Raw genomic sequence first — 22,792 nt, forward strand, 5'->3', positions numbered from 1 at the left:
TTAATAATTATCGTACCTGAGGAGTTATATAGTAACATCTGTATATATTAGACTACATATTTAGACTCACAAGGATGTTACAGAAATTATTTGTATCTCGTTATGTGTGTTGGGTGATCTTCTTTTTTCTACTATTTAAAATCATTGGCCTCGCAACGTTCTCCATAAGAAGTAACAATTCGAAGAAGAAGCGTTCGGAAGTTGTGCTCTCTTTCATCGCTACCAAGTTCGGAATAACTTACAACTTATTACTTAGTTGCTTAACACTTGCGTCAACTTATATCTCTATACCAGGTAGATATTATATGGAATACGAGGGTAAAACCATTATAACGAGAACTATAGAAATATTTCAAGGGATATTAGGCACCCTGATGATTTATATCATTCTAATATGTTACTGCATGAATCAGGCGACTTTGGTAAGAATTGGGAATCGTTTAATTCACATTGAGGCAGAGTTACGTCGATTACAGCAGCCAATTAATGGAACACGAGTCATTTGCAGTTTGCTTGCTGTTTACGTATTTCAATTAGGTTTGTTCATTGTTACTTTAGTTACCGACAATATTGCCTTTCAATCCAATTTCGTGGAGTGGTTAACAGATATTGTGCCTGCTACATTTGCTAGCTGCCTGATCATTCAATATTTCACGGTGCTTTACTTAATTAACGTAGCTTTCGTAAACGTGAACCGTGCATTGGAAAGCCTTTGTAAAAAATGGCTTGATTACAATTGTTTGGAATCTTCCTACCGGTCTTGTCGTGTGTTCGTTAATAATTTTTCGATTCAATCCATTTTTCAATTACGAGATGTACACGAGCATCTCTGCGACGTCAGTGCAGACGTTTCAAAGGTTTATTCCTTGCCCATTCTTAACTGTGTCGTGTTCATCTTCTATACATTGGTGTACACCGCTTATTACTTGTTGCATCCCCTAATCTACAAAAATGAGATTTTGAGTACTGCGATCGTTATAAATACCATTTTTTGGATAATCTTCTTCCTCTATCCCCTTGGATTATTGACTACCAAAGTTACCGCTCTCGTAAGTGAGGTAGGGAGCTTCTATCACGCAAGAACATTGTCATTATACGAGAAAAAAATTGATTACATATTTTCTTACAGATTGGAAAAACAGAAACTTTCGTAAACGCATCGTTAAAGCTTACGATCGATCGACAATTGAAAGCAGAGGTAAAACATGTCCATAGCATATTGAGAATGTTTTGCTATTCAACGCAAACTATTTTTTTAGCTAAAACAATTTTCACTTCATTTGCTCCATCGAAAGATCAAATTTACTGCTGATGGATTCTTTGATTTAGATAATACGCTGTTGAAAATGGTAAGGTGAGAAGTGGTGCGATTGATTTGAGTTATGCTGAGCCCTTTTGTATGAATTCTTTGACATGTTCATTTTTCGTTGTCAGATATTTGGCACGACCGTAACTTATCTGGTGATTATCATGCAATTTCAAACGACAACCCCGTTATCGACGATTTGCTGTTACAACTGTACGACTTAATCATTGCCAAAACACCAGTTGTGAATTATTGTGTTAACATATAAAAATATTGGGGTAAGCACACTCGGCTGTACTCTTGACGGGCGTTAAAGTCGCAAGCGATAAGCGAGCACTGAGAGGAATAACATATATATTTATAAAGTTCATTTCATCATGAACATACATTGATTGTATGCTTGACAGCGAAGTATACAACTGCGACTGATTAAATATCGTCATGTTGGCAATTAGTTTTCATAATTTTTTGCTACGTATACGCACAAATGTAAATAATGTTAGAAATGAACGCTTAAAATTCGAGCACTGTATGTATAAATGGTTGATAGAGGAATTTATTACATGTAATATACTTTATTCGTAATGAAAATGAATCAACACATTATATGAGAGCGCAGGACTCGGAATTGATGTATGATTGAGCTTTGTTACTCATCATAATGATGTATTACAGTATTATATCGGTACCTAAAGTAAATCGATGACGGTCTATATTTCCGTCTATAAACTAACAATTCCATCTTCCGTCATTGACGGTATCCCACTGCAAAATATTGTTGGGCGTGAAGCTAGGCCCGCTAAGTAATATTCAGAAAATATATACTCGTAAAAATGACATTACTCGCATATTCTTTTAAAAGACATGTAAATTGAACATATTTATTTTAACGGGATGTCGCTCAACATTTCGTTCGACGTAGAAATGTGTTTAAAAGGTGATTACGTTTACAAAAATTCGTATCATTGATGGTAGTCGAGATGCGCAAATAAACTTGTAAATTACTCACGACATTATTTTTACTCTACCTAATCACAACCAATTAATACTATAACGGCAATCTAAGTCTGAATCGTCGAAGGAGTCGGAGATGGAATGCACGAGATAGGGTTTGTCACTTAATTCTATAATAATATAAGCAAAATCTTATCAAACAGTTGGAAATGCTCATGTATGCTGGAATGGGTATGTTCTCGCGCGTGTTCATTTGTCTTTTAAAAAATACATTCTGACATACGCGCGGGGAACTTTCTATTGCAAGCACGAAATGGCACGAGCGACTCTCTGTTTCTGCTTTAAATATACATACGTATATAAATATACGTAAATATTAATTCGAGCAATTACCTAAAAAATTTCACTATACGCATACATACGTTAAAACAAGTTTGCTATTAATTGTTATACAGCATAAGATTTACCGATGGCCTTCGTTCTTTCTCTTTATTCTACTACAATACTACGACATTTTCTTGCAAAATGCGGAAATATATCGTGACGTATCTTTCGAGCAAATTTAAAAAGCCTCGGAGATCTACTTTAACGCGTGATAACTTGTCTGAAAAATATCGTATCAAATTTTCTCTTTGGTGTAACGATTCGCAAGTTAAATTTGCAAAGATCGAGATCGATACACTCGCTATTTGAAAGACCTCTGTAGGATGAGTCTTATCACTCGTTTGTATTCTCAAATAAAAGGGCATCCTTCAAGGGACGGCGTTACGCGCAAGATTTCAATCGTGTTAAAAACTCGATAAAAAACGCGAGAAACCTTGTTTAGTCGTGGCACATTAATTCTCCCGTACGAATAATATTGTCTTCTTAAGAAAATACTGCGTATCGAAGCTAATTGTAAGTACCGCTGAGACTTTTAAGAGCTTCGATGATTTCTATGAAAACGAATAAAAATAGAGAAAGTGCTGCGTATCCTGGTGTGATTGTTTATTAAAATCATATCGCTGCATCTAATACCGATATATTTTTCGTTTCTTCGCAAATGTTTTTACAAAGCATCCCTCGAAGGAAGTATCGACGTATTAAAGGGGTTTTTTGGCATTATGGGTTTAACTACATTAACTATTTAATTACTAAATTATAACTAATACGCGTTACTGCACACTGACGAGCATAGATTTAAGATTTAGTGTTGATTGTTCGCGAATCGAATCTTATAATATTTTAAATTCAATAGTGTGCGCTTCTTTCTTTTCTTTCTTTTCTTTCTTTTCTTTCTTTTCTTTCTTTTCTTTGTTTTACGAATGAAAAGGGATGGCAACTTTCATAAAGTTCTCGTTCACGATACTCTTTAATCGCATTCAATTATTTAGAACACACTGCGAATACATAAAGATAGTCTTGCGTGCAAATTATTCGTTGCAACATAAAAAATTAATTGTCTTTCGCGTATCAGTGCGCCTTCCTTTTCATACTGCCATTGTAACAAATTCTTTAATATACAAAGAATCGACGATATCGCTTATGATGGATAAACGAAACCGTATCTTACGAATTGGCTAGAATCGATAAAGTGAAAAGAAAATCTCTCATTTAATTGTTAGATAAGCGGTCCTAGATGATTTCGAAGAATTGTTGTCATCGTTAAACAGACGTTTCGGCAGAAGTAGTGCCATTAACCGTTAACGGGCTGATACTTTCCTTCGATCGTATCAAGTCTACCTGAAACGATTAAATCAAATACTCCGTATGACTTCGCGAAATACAGAAAGCATGTAAAAAGGATAAAAGTAGCGAAAAAAATAACGGTGAAGCGTGAAATATCGTAACCAGACCAGTTTAGTCCAATTTCCTCTCATATTCGTACATGCACGTTATTTAATTGAAAGTGGCACAATCATGCATTAAAGAATAGACATGCTGTTAATATATTAGAATGAGCGTCCCGACACCGTACGTGTTGTATGACTATCCAAACGATTCTGATAAACTCGATGTATGAAAGTGGAATCTAATTTTTTCACCGAGGTGTTTGTCTTCCTAGGGAGGATTCTATCTAATAGATGACTCGACTCCAGGAATTTCTGCAGTCCCCCTTTCATAGTCTTACTCACAGTAGCGTACAAAGGGTGTATGTTGCATGCCGGTGTATTGGTGCTCTTGCTGTGTGTCTTGCCATGTGATCTATTGGATTGGTGATGGTGGTGGTTAGAGTTTAGAGTCGTTTACGTGCGTCACCTTGATAGATATTCCACTGTCATCTTCGTCCTCTTCGGTCATGGTGGTTAGCCTCGTAGTTTCATCGGCCATCAACGAGTTCTCCTTCTTCGAATGCTTCTTTTGCTTCCCGGCACTGAATTTACATAAGTAAACGTCAATGTAATCGATCGATATTTCTTCCAATTTTACTCGATGTCAGAATGGAATATAAACTGTGTATACTTGATCAATTTGGCTTGCTTCGGTTTTTCGTTGACCTCGTTCACTTGTTGCCAAATTCCAGTTTTATTTACTTCCTCGCTGATATTGATGCTTGCCACTGGGATCTTCACGATGTTGCCATTTGCCAATGAGATTTGTATATTACCCGATGGTCCATATCCCAACGATGATTCGTTTTGCTCCTGAAGAACACATTGAACATTAAGTTTTGTGATCTATCGACTCAAGCTTTAAGAGAACAGATTCAAGCCATGCATCGAACTCTTGCCACTACTTTCCGTTTTTTTTTTTTTTTTTTGCTATTCTTTTAACAACTCGAGCAACGATGGATATCAAATTTTCAGAAGGTTGCATTCGACTAAAATAATGAGAAATTATGCATAGAAATGGTGATATATGTTTTTCATGGCATAAAAGATGATAAAAGTCGATGTGTTTGTTATCCATGCCATCGTTGCTGCGATCGCAAACGGATTTATCGCTGTTCCTGATCTGTGATCAGGTGATCGCAATAAAAATGTGGTCTTGAGCGGGGGATATGGATAAGAATCATAAAAATTAGTTTCGATGCTGAAGAACTACGGACGTGCACTTGTGGTCACGTACCAAGGATAGCCGCAGGATTCGACGATGACTGGTACCTTTCTGTTCCCACTATTCTTTCGTTTCCACATCGATTTCTTTTTTTCTGTCTCCCCTATTCCCGAAAATCATCTGTCTTTTTTTGTCATTTATGTTGCTTTCGTTTTATTCTTTCGTTTCACGTAGATACTGTCTTTTCTGTTTCTTAAAGAAAACTGTTTCCGTAATATGGCCAATGGTAGCCAATTGTTCTTTTTTTGGTAGTATCAGGGAATGTCGGATGTGACATGCGAAGAGAACGTGTTAGGCTCGTGTACTGTGTATCGATAGGTACGTACTGTGTGTCGGTAACTGTTACATAAGGGAGAATTGGGATTACAGAGAGATTTGTGTGTGTTTTTAAACAATAATGTATTTTCATACGTCAAGGTAGACGATCATCTATGATACATGTGCGTTGAGTGGTAGGCAAAACATTGACGTTGTTTTACTTCCACGTGTGTTATTGCGATGAAATGACAACGATATTTATATGTTCGGTTTAGAAAAAATTGGTCACCTTTCAACGCGTTCTCTGATTTTTTAGGCCAAGAATGACGCCGTAATACCCTCTGTTTATCATCATAACTTATGATCCTTTTGGTAGTATAAACGTGGCTGGTAAATACCATGGATATTCTATCTATGATCAAACTAATTCAACTACAACAATAAAGCTTACCTATGGAAAGGCTATCACAATTGTATCCAAAATGTTATTGTTCTAGTGTTAAACGGCGATACAACTATTAAACATAATACTGGTCGAATTGAGAACCCTTTAGTTTGAGGTCGTCGTATTCGAGGTTGGTTTTGCCATTCGCAGTAATGGAAAACGAGAGGACTTTTCCTTAGTGAAAAGTGTGCGTTAGAAAAGGGACATTTCGCGTAGATCGTTAAGATTTATTTTTGTGCGGGTCACTCTCGTTATCCTGGCACGTCCAACGGCAAACTGTTATTGCTTTAGTAGGAGAGATATTAAGACCGATGACGGCGACTACGACGATTTGTTTGCTAGGATTCCCATAGCGAGTTATTTGAATTGTTTTAGGCCATCAAGATATCGCGTTCTTCGCGTTTCTGACAAAACCTAGGTTCGTCGTAATCGCAAACAGTTACCGTGACCACGGGGCAAATATTCGCCACGCGGTCACTTCTTGTGTGCTATTTTCGACCAACGATCGCATTTAATATTCGTCTCACGGTGCTAACCTCGCCACTCTCCAACTGGCGAAGATCGTCGGCGTGTTTCTTGCTTGGTTCCGGCATCACATCGTCCAGAATCTTGAGTTCGCGCTGAGTAAACAGCAGATCCAGGGATTTGCGTATCCCGATCATCACTACGAGCTGTAAGAATAGGTATATCAACGAATCAGCGTAATTGCATTTCTTGCATAAAAATGATCTTATTTAATAGTAGGTTTACCATCAAAGGGAATAGAATGGATGTGGTGCTGAAAGATTTGATGATCCACAAACAGGCCAAACAAGCCAGTTGTATCGCGGTGAAGAGATGTACGCGCTTTAAGGGAACCTGCGTGAAAATTCTCCTGTTGTTAAACCTATCGTTCCTTCATTGACGGTAAAAGCACGATGATGTTCGCTAAATTTCTTTACCTGACGGAGGAACATGTAGTCAGGCTGGTACTTAACGGGCATTAACATAATCAGAATCCTATCGAAGAATTGCAGACCCTTTAGCGAGGCCACTCCCATGTAGAGAAATACGCCAAACAGGACTGGCATTGGTATGTGTTTAAGCATTGGTGTCAGTAGGACCGAACAGCCGATCATTAGGAAGATTAGAATATGTGTGACTCGTTGTTCACGAACGCCTAGGAATTGCGGCTTTTCTCCCGGCGCAGCGCATTCTGATTCTAACTTCAGAGAATTCACATGATTTATTGAAAGCACTGTCGCTGCTACAAACCACGGCAGTCCCATCACAGAGCAAATTTGTATAAGGATCGCAAGAATGAACAAATCCAAGTGATATCCGCATCCTTTCTGAAAAACCGATCGATAGAATGTGATTTATTTTCTGGGTCCTATTCAAGTATTATTCGAGTACGGAGCAGACACTTACCTTTAGTTTGTTCTCCTTTCTGTTAACTATCACGGCCGTAATCTGCTGATCCATAAAAATTAATATAGTACCTAAAAGAGCCGGCAGACAAGCGACGATCGCACTCCACCATGGATTATTTTCGAAAGGCCAAATTATCCATCCACGATTGTGTAGCGTAGGTTTGAATTCCACTGGTACTTCTAGTTTCGGCGTTGGTATATTCACGAAATGATCAAGCGCACTCATCGAGAAGATCGCAATTATCACCGCAAAATCGCTGACAACTTGTCTGACCTAGAATTGCGAGTATGCGAGAAACTCAGTTTTTCTGTAAATGTATTATTTGTATTATTTTATCTAACTGTAGCGTACCTTCGAGGGAAAGAAAAGAGCATTTTTGAAGTCTTTCAGTTCGACGGATAATAAGAAGGTCCCCATGAATAGTATAATTGACATAAGGAACACATCGGGTATATAATGCGGCAGATTGCAACCATCGCCCACTAGCGTGCCGTTATAGTTCTGAAAGGAAGTTAACGACATGTTCTTCAAAGAAACTAGATAGATGAGACGCGGTTAATTTCGAGATCAAGGGTACATCGAAGTTTGTAATTTTGCCTAACGAGACTGTGTCGATGTTTCGGGGCTATTAACCTGGCATGACTTCGGATCCAATGCAGTCCAATTGATGTTGTCGTAGCTGGAAGGCAAAGTACCATTTGGAGGTTTGCACCAGCATTCGTAATCGAACTGGTCGTTTGCGTGGGTATTAATAGGATATTTCTTCCCGATAGACAGTACGTTCTCGATAGCCTGTAGAGAGAAAATTTCATGATCAGCACTTTGAATATTCTCAATTAAGAAGGAAACGAATCGAATTAAAAGTAAAGAGCTATCGACCCGAGTACCCATTCTCTTGCTCTGTTTTTAGTCAAGATTGAGGTAAATCGAATTTCCAAATTATGCTCTCGAAGCCGAAGAGGAACTCTACTGATAAATCTATATAGCGATTCGTGACCCAAATGCTGGATCGATTTTGCTGATGAAGCGATTCGTGAAGCACGCGGCGGTACAACCCATCCAATTAATGTGGATCGCAGCGTAAGAAGGACACAGTTACGTAATTAATATACACAGATGGAAATTAGACCTTTCGATACCTGAAAATGACCTTGATCATTCAAGGAAGGATCGACCAGAAACGAACCTTATAAATGAAGATGAATGCTATGAGGGTGGCAAAGTTTTCCTCCGTGAACCGTGTGATGTAGCACACTAGTGCGCTAGCGTCGATCGCAACGAGGATTATTAGAATCAGAGATGTCCACGAGCCGATCCAAAAACGGAAGGACATGTAATTCCAATTCGATTTTCTGTAAGAAAAGCGATGCGCAAATTATTTAGTCTTTCAAAATGATTCCAAGGTGCGTTTGTACTCACTTGCAAAATTCATAAACGATCGTTTCAAAAACTAAAACAGGACCCGTTGAGCCAAGGATCGTCAGAGGTTGCCCAGAGAACAGTCCATATCCGATACCACAAACGAAACCCGAAACGAGGGACTCCATGGCTGCCATATTTTTGCCAGTAGCTTCGCCCAGCAAACCACCAAACGTAATGATGGGCGAAAGGCAAGCAAAGTATAGGAATATGAAAGATGCCACGCACTGGATCGCCAGGGCGTCTTTGAAGTCGGATAAGTAGAATGGTACTTTCCTTTTCACATCATTCATCAGACCACCAAACAGTCTTCCCGACCTTGATAATCCAGATTCTTCTCTCTGTTTTAATTCGTCCGCTTCCTCGTCCAATTCTTCTTTTGGTTTGTCCTCCTTTGGTCGCTTTCTTACTTCCTAAGCGAGTCGAACGGTAGTTGAAGGTAACACTTTTTCATGTATTTTGAGAACGTTTTTTTTATATACATATATATATATGTATATATATTTTACCTGGGAGGGAATTGCGGCAGGTGGTTCTATCCTAATCGCGGGATCCCATTCTCCTGGCGGTAACACTGTGACAGCGTCTAGAAACTCGTCGATTCCTGCGAGCAGATGGTTCCTATTCTTTGCTTTATAAGCCACATCGTGAAACACTTCGTCCGACATCAGGGTAGCCATAGCACGGCCAATTTCGTGAAAACCAGAGATTCCTCCCTTGGAAAGAAAAGTTACGAATGTAGACAATATAATTGTACGAATGTTCTGTCCATTTTCTTACAAATCTTACCGTAGGTCCTAAAAGGATGAATATGAATCTTGTTGGTACTGGAACTTCTGTGAGATCACCCATTATTCCCGCTTGGCTTAGTCGAATGAACGCTGATAATGTCTTATCCAAAAAGTCAACTTCCCCTACGAGAATGTTGCTTGCTTCTGCACCCGCTGGTATTTTCCTCATGAAGTGAGTGTTGCCCTGATAACAGATCATCAAAGAGAATTTATGGTCATTTAATTTCTAGATTTTCAAAGTAAGGTTTAATGGGTGCATTTGATTACGAACCTTGTGATTCGCATCTCCATTTTCTAAGGCTGATGAACTGTGATTTCTACTAATTGACACGCTGCTGGGGCTTCGATCCATACCGTTGGTGGCTGGTTCTTGGCCTGAAAGAGATCTAGCTTACCGCCTACTGCATCGTTTCCAGACTATGTTGCAACGAGAATACGCGTGGGCATCGTAATCGGGGGACTAACGAATTTTTCCGTTCCCCTTCAATTACCGCGTCTACCCAACATCGTTACGAGTTGGATAGTCGTGGCCCAGATCTGCGCAACGAAAGTTTCCGAGTTGCAAGAATCCGATGTATAGTGGATTCAGAAGAACTGCGAAGTCTTCTAACTCGATGCTCTTGAATTGAAACGCGAAACTCGAAACGCGTTAAATATCAACCGATCTGTTTTACGCTGTTCTACAGTTTCGAAGGGTAGTTTTCACAACTGTCGCAGCTTTCAAATCAAGATTCAAGCAACTCGAGACACTCTCTCGTCGGTCGAGATTTCACCGTTCGGGGAATGTCTCTTCTCTCTGTTTTTATTTCGATTCGACTCTTTCCCCGGACGTTTGGATGATTATGAAGGAATAGGTGTAGCATTATCGCTGTAGGAAATCTACAGGTTTAGGGCGTGTAAGTAATATAGAAGCAAGCAGAGAAAAGCAGTTTACCGGGATTACCGGGTATGGCAAGGAAGCGGCTACCGGAATTCAGTGCTGCTCCACTGCCGTGACTCGTCGCGCCGGCGATCGCCGGAGCGGAATTCGATTCCTCCACTACAAATAAGCATGAAACACACACCAGGATTGTCCTTTATTTACAGAGGAAGGACCCATTGTGGAGTAGGAGAACTCCCTTTTGTTCAAGCGTTTCGCGAGTAGGCGCTCTTCGATGTATTTCGAAGGCATGCCCTTCGCGGCGCGCATTCTTTTTTGAAAAAAGGAAAATTAGTTAGGAAGCTGAAAAGACAGATATTAGTTGATTAAAACAGTAGGTATATGGACAGTTAGTACGTAATACCAAGGTAGTAATTTCGAGTAACACCCAGTCACGTGCATAATACACAATTAGAGCGTTAAGATCATGCCTCGTGGTTGAAAGTATGAAGATTCCTCTGCTAGTAATCGTTGGTAACTGTGAATTTTGCAGCCTTTAACTGCGCGCACCGTTTCTTTTAATATTAGGATGAAAAACGCGAAGGGAACGTATAAACGATTGCATTCGTTCAAAAACAGGATACCTGGCTCATTATTGTAAACGCGCTGGTGTGATTCAGAGTGTACATAAAACTGAAGTGTAGGTTGTTACGATAGCAGTAGTAGCGACCGACATTGGTCAGACATCAACGTTTTTACTCACGTGCAGTTATGTACATTTCGGTAAACGATAATTAACATCGTGTACAGTGTACAATATCGCGGAAAAGAACGTGTTATTCTTGAAAAACAGATAGGTACCGAGTTTGATCGAGAAGATACATTCTGATTTGTCGGTTCCGTGCAGTGCATGACTACTGTAACAATGAGATATTCATATGAAAATATTTACTACTAAAAGGTGGTTGCAATCCGATAATATTTGTACGATAGATTGGAATATATGAAGGATAAGAGTATAAAAATGAGAAATATCACGAAATTTATAGTAATAACAATCACTTGATTGTTTTAGCTAACCTTTTAGCTGACACATCGCGAACCACGTCGTGAATCCGACTACGTGGGGCATTCCGATTTCGTCTAACAGAAACACAAGAAACCAGAGATGAATAGATATTTGCGAATACTTCTCGTTGATACCAGAGTACACGATGATACGGAATCGTGATCGATTGAAATAGGATCATCAGGCATTTTTGTTCATTCACGAATAAGCTGTCAGGGAGACATTACGGTAATGTTCGAACTAAGCAATTTAGGAGATATGTCAGGAAGCTGCGAAAGCACCGAACCCAATGCAACGTAAGACTTGCCGGCGGTCTAGCCTATATTATACCTGGAACCAGAAGGTATGGTCCCTTCAGATCTTTCGCTTCTTTCGACAGCAACGCCGTGTTCGAATTCGGACAACTGCTACTGCGAGCTACCGAGGGCGCGTACGCATCCCTCGTCTCGCGACGATCCTGTAAATCTGACGTCAACAACGCATGCAAACCACATGTACAGTCGTAATCTGAAAATTGTCGAGCGTTTTGCACGCGCTTAGTGTGATCAATACTTTCCCGGTGCGATCAGGGAATCGGCGATAGATTGCTGCCACTTCGTCGTCACATGCCACTCATATTCAGGTGGTTTTTATTGCATAGAAATAATAAACAAACAATAAAACGAAGAAAAAAAAAGGAAAATACGGTAAAAAACGAAGAGTAATCAAGAAAAATATCAAAATTTATCAAATGAAAATCAAGTGGAAATCAAAGGAAAAACTTAAAAACGAATAATTGAACGAGGATGATCGAAAAGATGTCCCCTCGCTTAGGCGATTCAATCGAATTGTTTCATCGAATGTTTGTGGAAGTGTGAAAAGTGCTTAGCATCGGCAGACTTACTCTTTGACGAGGAATGATTTCTTCCAATTTCAGCCAACGACCTAATGATTGGTAGTCTAGACATGTTGTTGTCCTTGCGTCTTTCGTGTTGATGCCGATGTCTTACCAAGAGAGCTTCTCTGACCTGAAATCGAAAGAACTTATTTGTGAACGTTTCCTCGATTCAATAGCCGAGAAAATTTAGGTTCGGCAAGTCTGTACTTTTTCCCGCGACTCTATTGGCAAAGAACCCTGGTTAATCATGTTGTCAAGGACCAAATCGGCAATTTGCTCCAAGCTAGCCGCCTCCATATCCAGCATTACGGTGCCATTTAGCAACAAACTTCGTAGCTCGAATAGAGAATGCAACGAAAGGGTCGCTACGTGAGGTTTACTCCATCTGTTTCCGCCCTCTTCAACATCTTCTTCGAATTTAATCCATCTGAAGGAAAATCCGAATGGTTTTGTGTCGAATAGGATGAATTTTTTCGTGTTGAAAAAACGAAAAGAGAATATTACCTAGCCGTTTCTTTCCACTCCATTTCATCGCCATCCTTGACAAGCTCTTCCATCTCGGAAAACAGTGGATGGGATTCGTGTGCATCGTCGCCGACTTCTTCGCCCAGGATAAACTGCACCCTTTGGGCGGGCGGTGTAACTGAAATTTCAGATATCACTTTGTCACGTGGATTTCTTTTTATTATCGAGTGCGAATGTATGGAACATATAAAATTCACGTAAATGTTAATGCAAAAGAGAACTAAAGAAAATACGTGGTATGAATCATCAAATATGTTGGGCTTTTCTGTCATCGAAGTGGACATTGTCTAAACTCGTTTTGCGCTCGGCTGCGTGCATTCTGTAAATGCGTTTTACACAGTGAATACACATTCTTACAGAATTGCGAAGCTCGTTTTTGCGAACACTGCGTAAAATATTACGTACGAATAGTTAGATGATTGAACAGAAACATACCAGAATATTTCAGAAGGAGAAGAATAAAAAGTCGATCTTCGAAAATCACCCATCACTGATACGACTACGTATATGTGAATTGAAACGAAAGACTAGTCAGGCGGTGCAATTATCATTCGCGCGAAACTTGCGTGCGCGATGATCGGTGACGCATGCATACGTCTGAGGAAAGTGTCGAAAATGAGAAAATACACGAAGCAAAAATGTTAGCAGTTTCTATTGTTCGGTGATGTAATATAACTCGTGAAATCGCGTATGCCAATGAGTGATTGACGAGACCATTCGTATCACTCGAATTTGCGTGAATGTTGTATCATAGTTGAGAGATGGACATTGCTATGCGCGAAAAGAGGTCGAGAAAGGAGACGTTTCCAATTCGGCAAAAACGGTGATAATCCTTTTCAACGCATTCGTATCGCACTAACAGCAAAAGAACCTTCTCTTTATGTAACGTATAATAAACGAACTAATTAAACGTGAAACGATTCGCTGCGATAAATATTGATGTTCACCGAAGTGCATGACGAGTTTTAGCCGAATCATCAATTAGATATCGAGATGCGTAACGAATTGAACCAAATTTAATTATTATCGTTTCAAACGTATAAGCCGACCGTGATATAAGCTTATCCGTAATGACTCACCCAACAGAGTGTACAAAAAATTCAATGCAGATTACGAACGCGAAGTTTTGTGATGATTTTTATGCAAATAACGATATCGACTTCAAAGTTTCTTCAGCTTTGATGTACGAATGGTCTCTGTTGATAAAGAAAATGTAGGTAGATACACAGAATTTTGGTTGGTACACAGGAGCTTACGTATCATCTCGCCGTCGGGATCGCAGATGCTAGATAGTCGACTCCTTCGAGTCATCAGCAGTTGTCCTGAAACGTCAACGAGACAACAAACATCGACGCTAGTTTCCTCGTGATCATGATATTGCGTTCGATTCGGCCCATTTAACATTCGATCGAATATTTCGGGTCGATAGCCTTTAACTGGGATCGTTGGTTTTCAACAGCTTTCGAGCGAGAATTCAAAGATTCAAGAAACGAGGAAAGGTGGCTGTATGCCATCTGAAAAGGAGAGAGTTGGAAACCCTTGGCGGGACTCGATATCGGTCACCCGCTTGTTGTCGGTGCGCTAGAAATAGGGTGAACAGCCGGGTAAGTCTTGGCAAGTGGTTGGCTGCTTGCCACGTATCGTTCGATAGTGTTGCAAACTGTATCACATAGTGAAACTTCTATCTGTCCGAAAACAGTTATTTTGGTAACGCTATTACACAGTTAATGGGAACGTACCGAATGTCAGAAGGTTTTCAAAGCGTCGCAGTCTCTTTGGCAGCGCATTCGTTACATGAAAGCGTGTCCCTTTGTTACACCGAATAGCACCTATACGTCATTCTCTGTCTGTAGCGACACATTCTTCGTACGAAAGCAAGCAAACCCTTTAGCGTTCGTGATTTTACATCGATACAGTTTTGCAATTTATTCCTCGAGATCTTTTCCGAACTTGTGTGAGAGCGATTAATTGAGTTCGATATAGGAACCCCGAAAACTTCTGACCTATAACGGATATTTGCCTGCTCTGTTTCTATTCGCGGATTTGATCGATTTCGGGTAAACGGTGCTCGAACGAATCTCCATGAAAAATGCAACACGTGAAAAAGCTGAAAGCGATGTGGTACGGTGTCGAAACGAGGTTGAATTCGATATGACGGATTCGTTTAATCGAAGAGCAAGAAACGAGAGTTCTCTGCTCGTAGCCGGAAAGATTCGAAGGAGAAAAAGAAAGAAGCAGGGGCAGCAAAAAAGGAACTTACTGGGTCTATCATTGTCGGAATTCTCCTTATCGGTGGTATACGAGTTGCGTTGAGAATGGTGGTGCTTGTGGTGACGACGATGCCTTCTTTCACCGGGTAAATGCACGCCCACGTACACCGTATGTGCTCTGTGACCTGGAAACAGATGAAAGAAGCACGTCAGTGTCTGTCGAATCAACGTTGCGATGGTCCCTACAGTTATCGACGATAACAATTCTTTCGATAGCTCAAGGATGCTCTGCGTCTTCGGTATTCGATCGTCGGCAAATCCTCGAGATTTCCGTTCTGAACGACTTTTCCGACTTTCCCGACTTTCCCGACTTTCCCGACTTTCCCGACTTTTCCGAGTTTGCCGCGAACATACCTGCGAGGAAGAGGCAATCCGATGAAAAGTAACACCGATCGAAGAAATGATTGATTCGGCGCGCAGTTCAAGATCGCACCGGGACAGGTGACCTTGGATGCAATGGCTCAACGTAGACAAAGATCGCGCGACGTTGCTAAACGAAATAACGATTTTTGAAACCCGTTCGGGAGCGTTCGGTGTGTGCAAACACCGAAGCCAGATTCGTCTATTCGGCTGACCTACGCGCAAATACAGTCACTGACGGCGATTAAGTATAGCGTGAAGCATAAGGAGAGAGGTTTCGTCGCCATTAGAAGTCTTTTAAACCACTGGAGCCGTACGTTTCGATGCAAGCGGAAAAAATTTCGATACCTTCATAGTCTTTCTCGGTGTAAGACTGATGAGTGAGCCGAGCACCGGGATCTTTCGGAGCCTCGTCGTCACCTGTCCCACCTGCGTGGCCCGCGCCACCTCCGCCTCCAATACCCGGCTGCATCCACGGTCTAAAAAATAAATCGAACGTATACGTGAAACGACGAATTAAAGTAAAAAAAAACCTTGGTATGGCTGTTTCGCCTAACGAGCTGCGCTCTTTTCGCCATTAGTGCGTTAACGAGCTCATTCTAACTACGATTTGCTTATGCCTTGTTGATACCCTAACGATAATGCCCGTTACTCTTCTCTTGCAGAACGCTGAAACGGCGGCGCGGCGGTTGGTCGATCGAGTTTAACGTGATTTCGATTCGTTACCTCTGAAAAGTAACAGATAACGCAAATTGCGTTCTCGAGATTACCTCTTTAAGCAATATTCGCGAGAAAAACGTGCGTGGGTTTGCGGAATAATTCGCAAACGGTCGTCAGCGATTACCAACGGCACGCACGCAATTTTATAATAATTAAACTTCCTCGACCGGAAGTACTTTGTTCCTACCGCGGCGCGTGCACGCACATCGCCTCTTCATCGCTATCTTCCCACATAAATACTTTCTACGAACACGTACATTTTTTTAACTGATATTTACATAAATATGCTTCTTATCTCCAAGAAATAACGCGAAAAACTATTATCTTCATGTACTTCGGGCTTCAACTTCTCTTCTGCGCTCTGCAACTGACTGTCGGATTCATTTGATTATCAATGCAGCAAATACGTGTGAAAATTTGCGACATTTAGACGCACAAAGGAGCTCCTATTTTCCAGCGAACCTTACTAATCAACGTACAATCAGCCGAAATGCTAAACAACACAATGCGCTGCTCGAAACTAAATGTAAATTGGTATCGTCCGTACAGAGATCGAAGCGTGAAATACCTAACTTCGTCGCACAAACAGCTGCCAGGCGTTACATGTAATCTCATTAACATTTGTCATATAAGCATTGCTCGATGACTACACCGAATCAGATTTCTTTGATGTGTAGCACAGCTGTAATTCGTTGTTTACTTTGTCGGAGGTAATGACAAGAATAAAAATTGATAATAAAAAAAGTAAACCTTTTCTAATCCTAGAATTGCTCATTCGTAAAATATTTGACGATACGCTGTACGTAAAGATAGAAAGATTCTTGCCGATAGACCTGATATCAACTAATCGCTGAAAGGCGAAGCCAGCTCGAGCCTTGTTATCGAAAACAATACGTGCACAAGAGTACTCATTGCTATTCCTTCTTTTTAAATCTAAAGCATTATCGAATAAAAATGAAAAGATGCCTTTCAGCTGATAGCTCGCCAAACGTACGCTTGCGAAATATCAGCATCGAATAATCATGATTTATTCTACGTAAACGCTAGTCGCACGAATTATCGCAAAGTGGACGTATGTAATCAACGAACTGCGATAACTTCCTTGGAATTACTGCGAGGTACAATATTAGTAATGCACGCGCGTGCATTGAAGCTCGATTATGTCATTCATTTGAATGCAATGCAGAATATTTTATTCGGCACGAGAATGCGTGAAGTCACCAGACTACCAATTCCATTACGCGATCAGAGTATGTAGTTGTTTAGGTATTCGATAAAAGTAGTTGAAATCGAGTCCGATCCCTAGAATGTCAAGATCGCAATGACCGTTGAACAGTCTGTCGGCGATTACCAGCCGTCAAGTGGATAATTATCGCGCTATGATTATGCCCATACTACCCATCTACGTGCTTTTACATAATGAACGGACCGCTTGTCTGGCACATCTATCGAGGGACGCTGGTGTAATAAACGAGGGGAAGACACGATAATAATTTAATTGTCGGAGGTCACAGGGTGTTCGCCGATTGGAAGAAAACGCGGGAAACGACGCTTTCGCGTCGCCGAATGCATAGCTTCCGATCTCATTACACTTCTATTTAAATAGACGAAGCGCAAATGTTTTGTTTAGTAGCTCTCGTGTCTTTCAAAACTACCGCCATGTCGCGTCAAAATGCAATTTCGATAAAAGAAAATGAACACGCTTGCGAGATCAATTCAGTTTTATTCTTTACTTTTGCGTACGAAGGAAACGCATTTCACGGTAGGCGCGCACAAAATTCACCATTATCATTGGCCACAGAGGTCGACTGCATGGGACTGGGCAATGAGAGCATTAACGAGCGACAACAACGTCAAATGAAAAAGTCCTTGTGATACGGCATTTTTTGTAGTTGGTGCAACGAACATCGTTCGCGGTAAACTGTCTGTGCTTCAAGAGACACCGGTGCATCTAATCCACGTCTAAAAGTACAATGGTCGAAATAATTCCTCGTTACAGTGTCGTTGCTGTAACATTCAAAAACCGATCAACTCGGAATCTTTAATGCGAAAGTTCAATGCGATGGAAAAGTACGATGGAAAAATACGTGTACGATTTTCACGCATCGAATAATGGGTGCGTGTACGAGTTGATTCACGATAAAGAATCGCCTTTTCCATGATAAGTGAAGATTCAACGGTCATGCGAATAAGAGAATTACGCATAATCGGTTGCATTTGGTCGTTTAGCGCACCGACACAACTTTGCATCGGCATTGTCGAAGAAATGCAAACGACGTATTCTAACATTGAAATTATTCTTGCGTTGGCGAGTTGTGAAGAAAATTTCGTAACGCGCGGCGCGGCGTTGCGCAAACCGTTTCCAAGAATACTATAATACGTGTAATAAGTGGAGCCCGCCATGATTTTAAACTCAGGAAATGTAACTGATATAATAAACCTGTTTGTGCGACAATAGAAAGCATATCTCAAGCACATTTTATTTCATTTCATTGCGTTCTGCGAGAAAATTTCGTTTTACATCGGTCGCTAATATTACATTTTTTAAACTGCATCTTCACGTTTTACTCTCTGCACAGTATAAATCTCTGTCGTTTATCTTGTAGTATCCTGTATGTCATTATCATACATTTCAGTGTACATTCGTACAAATCGTGATTACACTGAGTTACGATTAAAGTCTTATCTGATGGTGATGGTACATTTCATCAATCATTATAAGGTAAATGAAATATTGCAATAGAAATTTTTCCATTAACTGGAGTTAATGAGTATTAATTGATCGAAAACACACGCATGTTTCGAAATGTTGAATTTTGAGCTCGAGCATAAAGCAATGACTTTAAGGTGAAATTGGTCAAGACAAATTTTCGGTAGCTAATAGTTTTTGTACATTCAGTTATACAGTGCGGCGATCAGGTCAAAGTGTATCAGCAGAATCGCTCATTTCTTCGAATGATAAAAAATATCTACTCGTAACATAGGAATCTTTCTACTTCTCGTTTTCCGTTTTAAAAACTGGGGTCGTGTATACTGAGAAGATAAGGCGAGATGCAGTGGTTTTATCAAGTGGCAACGCGATAAGAATAAGTCTAGGGAAAAAATTCGAGCGAGGAAGCAATTGCCATGGTCGACGAAAACTTGTAAGTTCTATGCATTTTGAAACTGACTGAAACTTTTTCATTGGCACCAAATGAAAACGAATCATCGAATTGGTAACAAACACGACTGCCAAGCACGGTAAAAAATATGAAAAAAAAAAAAAAAAAAAATCAAAAGAAGAGGTTGGCAAGAGCCCTACTTGTAGTTATCCAGGTTCATATCTCTGAACTGTTTCCGTTGGCGCTCGATCGGGCGTTTGCACTTCGCGGAAAAACTCGGTAAGAACTAGACGAACGCTAGGATTGGTTCCGTGGTCGAAGTGGATCAGTAGAAGTCGGCGACCTTCATGATCGAGGAACGAACAGAGACGAGGCGTGGGTGTGATGCTCACGGTGACACGCTGCACGCTTGTCTGGCAGATAAGTAGCATAAACACAGCCTGCACCCGCACGCGGTTGATCGCACTCGCGCGCGCACACTCACTCTCACGCACGTTTCTAGACGTCTAAGCAACGCGATGATCGTCGATCAACTGTTTACCAGCGGTTCGTGAGACTGGCGTGTTTGCGTTCCGAAGGTCCGTTCATCTATAATCGTTGGCAGTCGAGAAGCACTAGTCGACTAGTCGCCGCACGCTTGACTAGCGCTAGTCATCGGCTACTCGTTCTGCCCTCGCCTGAGCCCAAGCGCATCCGTCGACACTGATAAGCAAACTGCGCTCAGATAATCTTTAGGCACCGCCTTGAATTTCAGTTCAATTTCAAATCTAAGCTGCTTTCTCGAATATGGAGCGAGGATCATGCGATACAGAAATAAATACGATGATTTGTAAATGTTATGTTGAATTTTGAAAGAAAAGTTGAAGCGGTAGTTAGTTAGCAGGAAGAATATATGGAAAGAAACATCCGCGAAGAATCTAGAGATAAATAAACACTCGTATTGACTGTGAAAAGAAAGTTTTTCTGGTTCTAAACGAAATCGAATCCCTAGCTACTAAGAATGCGTACCGAGAACAAATAGACGCAATCAATTCACGGTCGATCCGCAAACGTTTGCGTAGAGAAATTGATATCATCGTTGTCTGTTTACACGCTCTTCACTTACTAATTCTTCCCCAAACGTTCGACTTGCGATGGTTACATTTTTTGTTAGGAAGTTGAAGCTGATTGCTGCATTGCCAACACATAATGATAGGCTAATGAGTAGTGTCGCAACTACATATTTCTGTTGTTTCGATGAAATGTAGGAAATATTGCGTGACGATTAAGCAGTTCCAAACTGTTCAAAACCGGAATCAACTAGTTAACACCGATTCGAGGTAGATCGGCGTCCAATCAGACGCAGGTGATTCTTTAGATTGGCTGCTTTCTCATAGTTGGTATTACGAGAAAAGAATGTTGTAGCGAGGTGGGGAAAACCTGATCGGTGTTTAAGAAGACCCTCTCCGAGTTCCTCGGCCTCTTTCGAATATCCATACGGTTGATAGGTAATTGTCCGTAAAAATAACCTGAATCGAAGAAAATGTTATTCGTCGACGCGTCACGCGAGTGCCAGGCTTACAGCTCGTAATCCACGCGCGAAATCCTCTTGTTTTCGTTCTTGATTTCCCCTCGCAGAAATCTTCTCGCGGTTAGGACATCGTGCACTTAATTCGAGTAGATATGGCCATGTTTAAAGAACGATACGCAGAAGTGCTTTCTTTGTTGCAAAGACCTGTTCTTCGCTGAGCAAACTCCCTTTCAATTAGCCTCTGGTTTGAACATCAGCCGGCTTTTTACTACCAATCGACGCGGCTAAATCTTTATAAACGGCGATACGGTAAACTGGAGCGAAGGCGCGCCACATTGCATCGTTGCTCTTCGTCGTTATCGTTATACATATACTCGGCATTTTGTTTGACGATGGCTTGAAGAAAGGAGGCTATAGCCATGAAGAAGTCAAACCCGAAGTTTCGCACACAACAACACTTTGCTTCTATTCGAAAACTCACGAGCTTTTCAAATATTTCTTCTTCCCTTCGAAATATTTCTTTAAACTAATTTAAGCAAGCTATTGAGATTATATAGAAAATGTGAGTACTTACCCTTTGATTCACAGAAAGCCAGATTCGAACTTCCCTTGGAATCGCGAATATTTTTGATCGAAACGCGATCGCTTTTTATTGCTCAGCCCACATCACCGTGTATAAACTAACACAACGACACACCAATCAAAACAACGACCAGATTTTGATCACTGATTACCGGGAGTGGAACGCCGATGTCTTTGTTTAGAAAATCGTTTCACCTCACCCACGGATATAGAATCTTTTGCTGCAAGAAAAGAAAGAAAGGGAACTTGGAAATCTTGAGAGCCAAGTAATTGCGAGAAAATGAATTGATATGAAATGATCAATTCCAAAACATTTCACAACATTTCCAAAACATTTCACTTAGAATCTTTCAAATTGATCTCGGTTGTCTGATGTTTAGAAGGAAATTCCCTCCCAATTCATGAACGTTCTCTCATTTTTTTCAATCTATCGCGGCTGTTTTGATCGAAAAGCAGAACAGTTAACTCCGTTTTTCGTATGTATTGGCAACTGACTACAATGGTTTCCGATGGCCCCAAAACATTTCATTTCTTTAAATCGAATTTAGTAGCTGTTAACAAGTTATCATAAAGTTTAACATCGTATTTAATGATTACTTTTCGACTGAGTAACACTATCTACATAGTAGCAAAACAATTGAATTTTTATGTTAGTCGAATGAAACATTCCTTATCCACGTTATTTCGACAGGCGTAAATGGTTCCGCACCTCTACCGCTACTACATTTTCTATTTTCATATCAAACTATAAATGTTCATATTGTTCGCACTAGAATAAAGCTGTATGTTGAAAGAAGAAATGGAAAGCACGGGTTTGCAATTTTTCGGCTTGGTGCAAGAGTCGTCCTGACAGGTGTCAGACCGTGGAACGATCAGAAAGAGGGACAACGAATAAGGGTCAAACACCGAGAAACTTGAACATGCGAGACCTCGAAGTTTGCCTTTGTTTCGCAAGAGAACGTCATTTTTTCGCGATGAAATAGTCTAGGTCGATATCCCTTGGAATTCGAAGAGGACTCGTCTAGATTGTTTCGAATACGTCAACGATCCCGTTGCTATTTAAACTTCTGTTGGGAAACCGTGTACGAAGACTCGAGCGAGGAACGTGCGGCGCGTACCCGCAGCGCGAGCATACTGCTACTCGCGGACGGTGAAGGCGGCTTCACCCTCTTCGGTATTGATCTACGGGGTCGCCACCACAACTCTCTCCGGCCAGCCCCTCTGTCTCTTCGCTGTGTCCACCAACCGATGGCTACCGATCCATCCTTCTGCTCCAAACTATTCATCCCCTGTCCCT

At 40.8% G+C, this 22,792-nt stretch overlaps 2 protein-coding genes across 18 annotated transcripts; one reads left to right on the forward strand and one right to left on the reverse strand.

Moving 5' to 3' along the window:
- Positions 1–74: 74 nt before the first annotated feature.
- LOC143186306 (uncharacterized) lies at positions 75–1,530 on the forward strand. Its single transcript, XM_076389878.1, has 4 exons — positions 75–1,058; positions 1,130–1,198; positions 1,260–1,349; positions 1,435–1,530. The coding sequence occupies exons 1-4, from the start codon at positions 75–77 to the stop codon at positions 1,528–1,530; spliced, it is 1,239 nt and encodes a 412-aa protein (XP_076245993.1).
- Positions 808–22,570, reverse strand: Ndae1 (Na[+]-driven anion exchanger 1). 17 transcript variants are annotated; one of them, XM_076389406.1, is made up of 24 exons: positions 19,604–19,949; positions 15,931–16,061; positions 15,213–15,347; positions 14,209–14,274; positions 12,932–13,070; positions 12,635–12,854; positions 12,434–12,557; positions 11,881–12,057; positions 11,562–11,624; positions 10,566–10,661; positions 9,894–9,997; positions 9,621–9,806; positions 9,341–9,547; positions 8,832–9,244; positions 8,599–8,764; positions 8,046–8,204; positions 7,764–7,913; positions 7,410–7,685; positions 6,941–7,330; positions 6,750–6,857; positions 6,536–6,670; positions 4,703–4,884; positions 4,499–4,613; positions 3,227–3,982 (listed from the first exon to the last, which is right to left on the reverse strand). In XM_076389406.1, exons 1-24 carry the CDS (start codon positions 19,621–19,623, stop codon positions 3,905–3,907), a joined length of 3,840 nt encoding a protein of 1,279 aa, XP_076245521.1. In that variant the 5' UTR covers positions 19,624–19,949; the 3' UTR covers positions 3,227–3,904. The 17 variants fall into 17 exon arrangements, 12 of the variants coding, with proteins under 12 accessions (XP_076245521.1, XP_076245510.1, XP_076245509.1 ...); XM_076389395.1 differs by lacking the exons at positions 10,566–10,661; positions 11,562–11,624; positions 19,604–19,949 and adding exons at positions 21,488–21,716; positions 22,425–22,569; XR_013002983.1 differs by lacking the exons at positions 3,227–3,982; positions 10,566–10,661; positions 11,562–11,624 and adding an exon at positions 808–943 and having other exon boundaries at positions 4,375–4,613; positions 19,604–19,948.
- Between the last annotated feature and the right edge of the window lie 222 nt (positions 22,571–22,792).

The sequence above is a fragment of the Calliopsis andreniformis genome, chromosome 12 (assembly GCF_051401765.1).
Source record: "Calliopsis andreniformis isolate RMS-2024a chromosome 12, iyCalAndr_principal, whole genome shotgun sequence".
NCBI lineage: Eukaryota > Metazoa > Arthropoda > Insecta > Hymenoptera > Andrenidae > Calliopsis > Calliopsis andreniformis.

Excerpts from the sequence above, each read along its gene's own strand:
- LOC143186306 (XM_076389878.1), top strand. The coding sequence starts at position 75 with ATGTTACAGAAATTATTTGTATCTCGTTATGTGTGTTGGGTGATCTTC. Across the intron at positions 1,059-1,129 it reads TTACCGCTCTCGTAAGTGAG|ATTGGAAAAACAGAAACTTT; the intron begins GTAGGGAGCTTC and ends ATTTTCTTACAG. Across the intron at positions 1,350-1,434 it reads ATAATACGCTGTTGAAAATG|ATATTTGGCACGACCGTAAC; the intron begins GTAAGGTGAGAA and ends TTTCGTTGTCAG.
- Ndae1 (XM_076389406.1), bottom strand. The coding sequence starts at position 19,623 with ATGAACCTGGATAACTACAA. Across the intron at positions 12,058-12,433 it reads AAATCATTCCTCGTCAAAGA|ATTACGACTGTACATGTGGT; the intron begins GTAAGTCTGCCG and ends GACAATTTTCAG. Across the intron at positions 9,548-9,620 it reads TCATCCTTTTAGGACCTACG|GGAGGAATCTCTGGTTTTCA; the intron begins GTAAGATTTGTA and ends TTTCTTTCCAAG.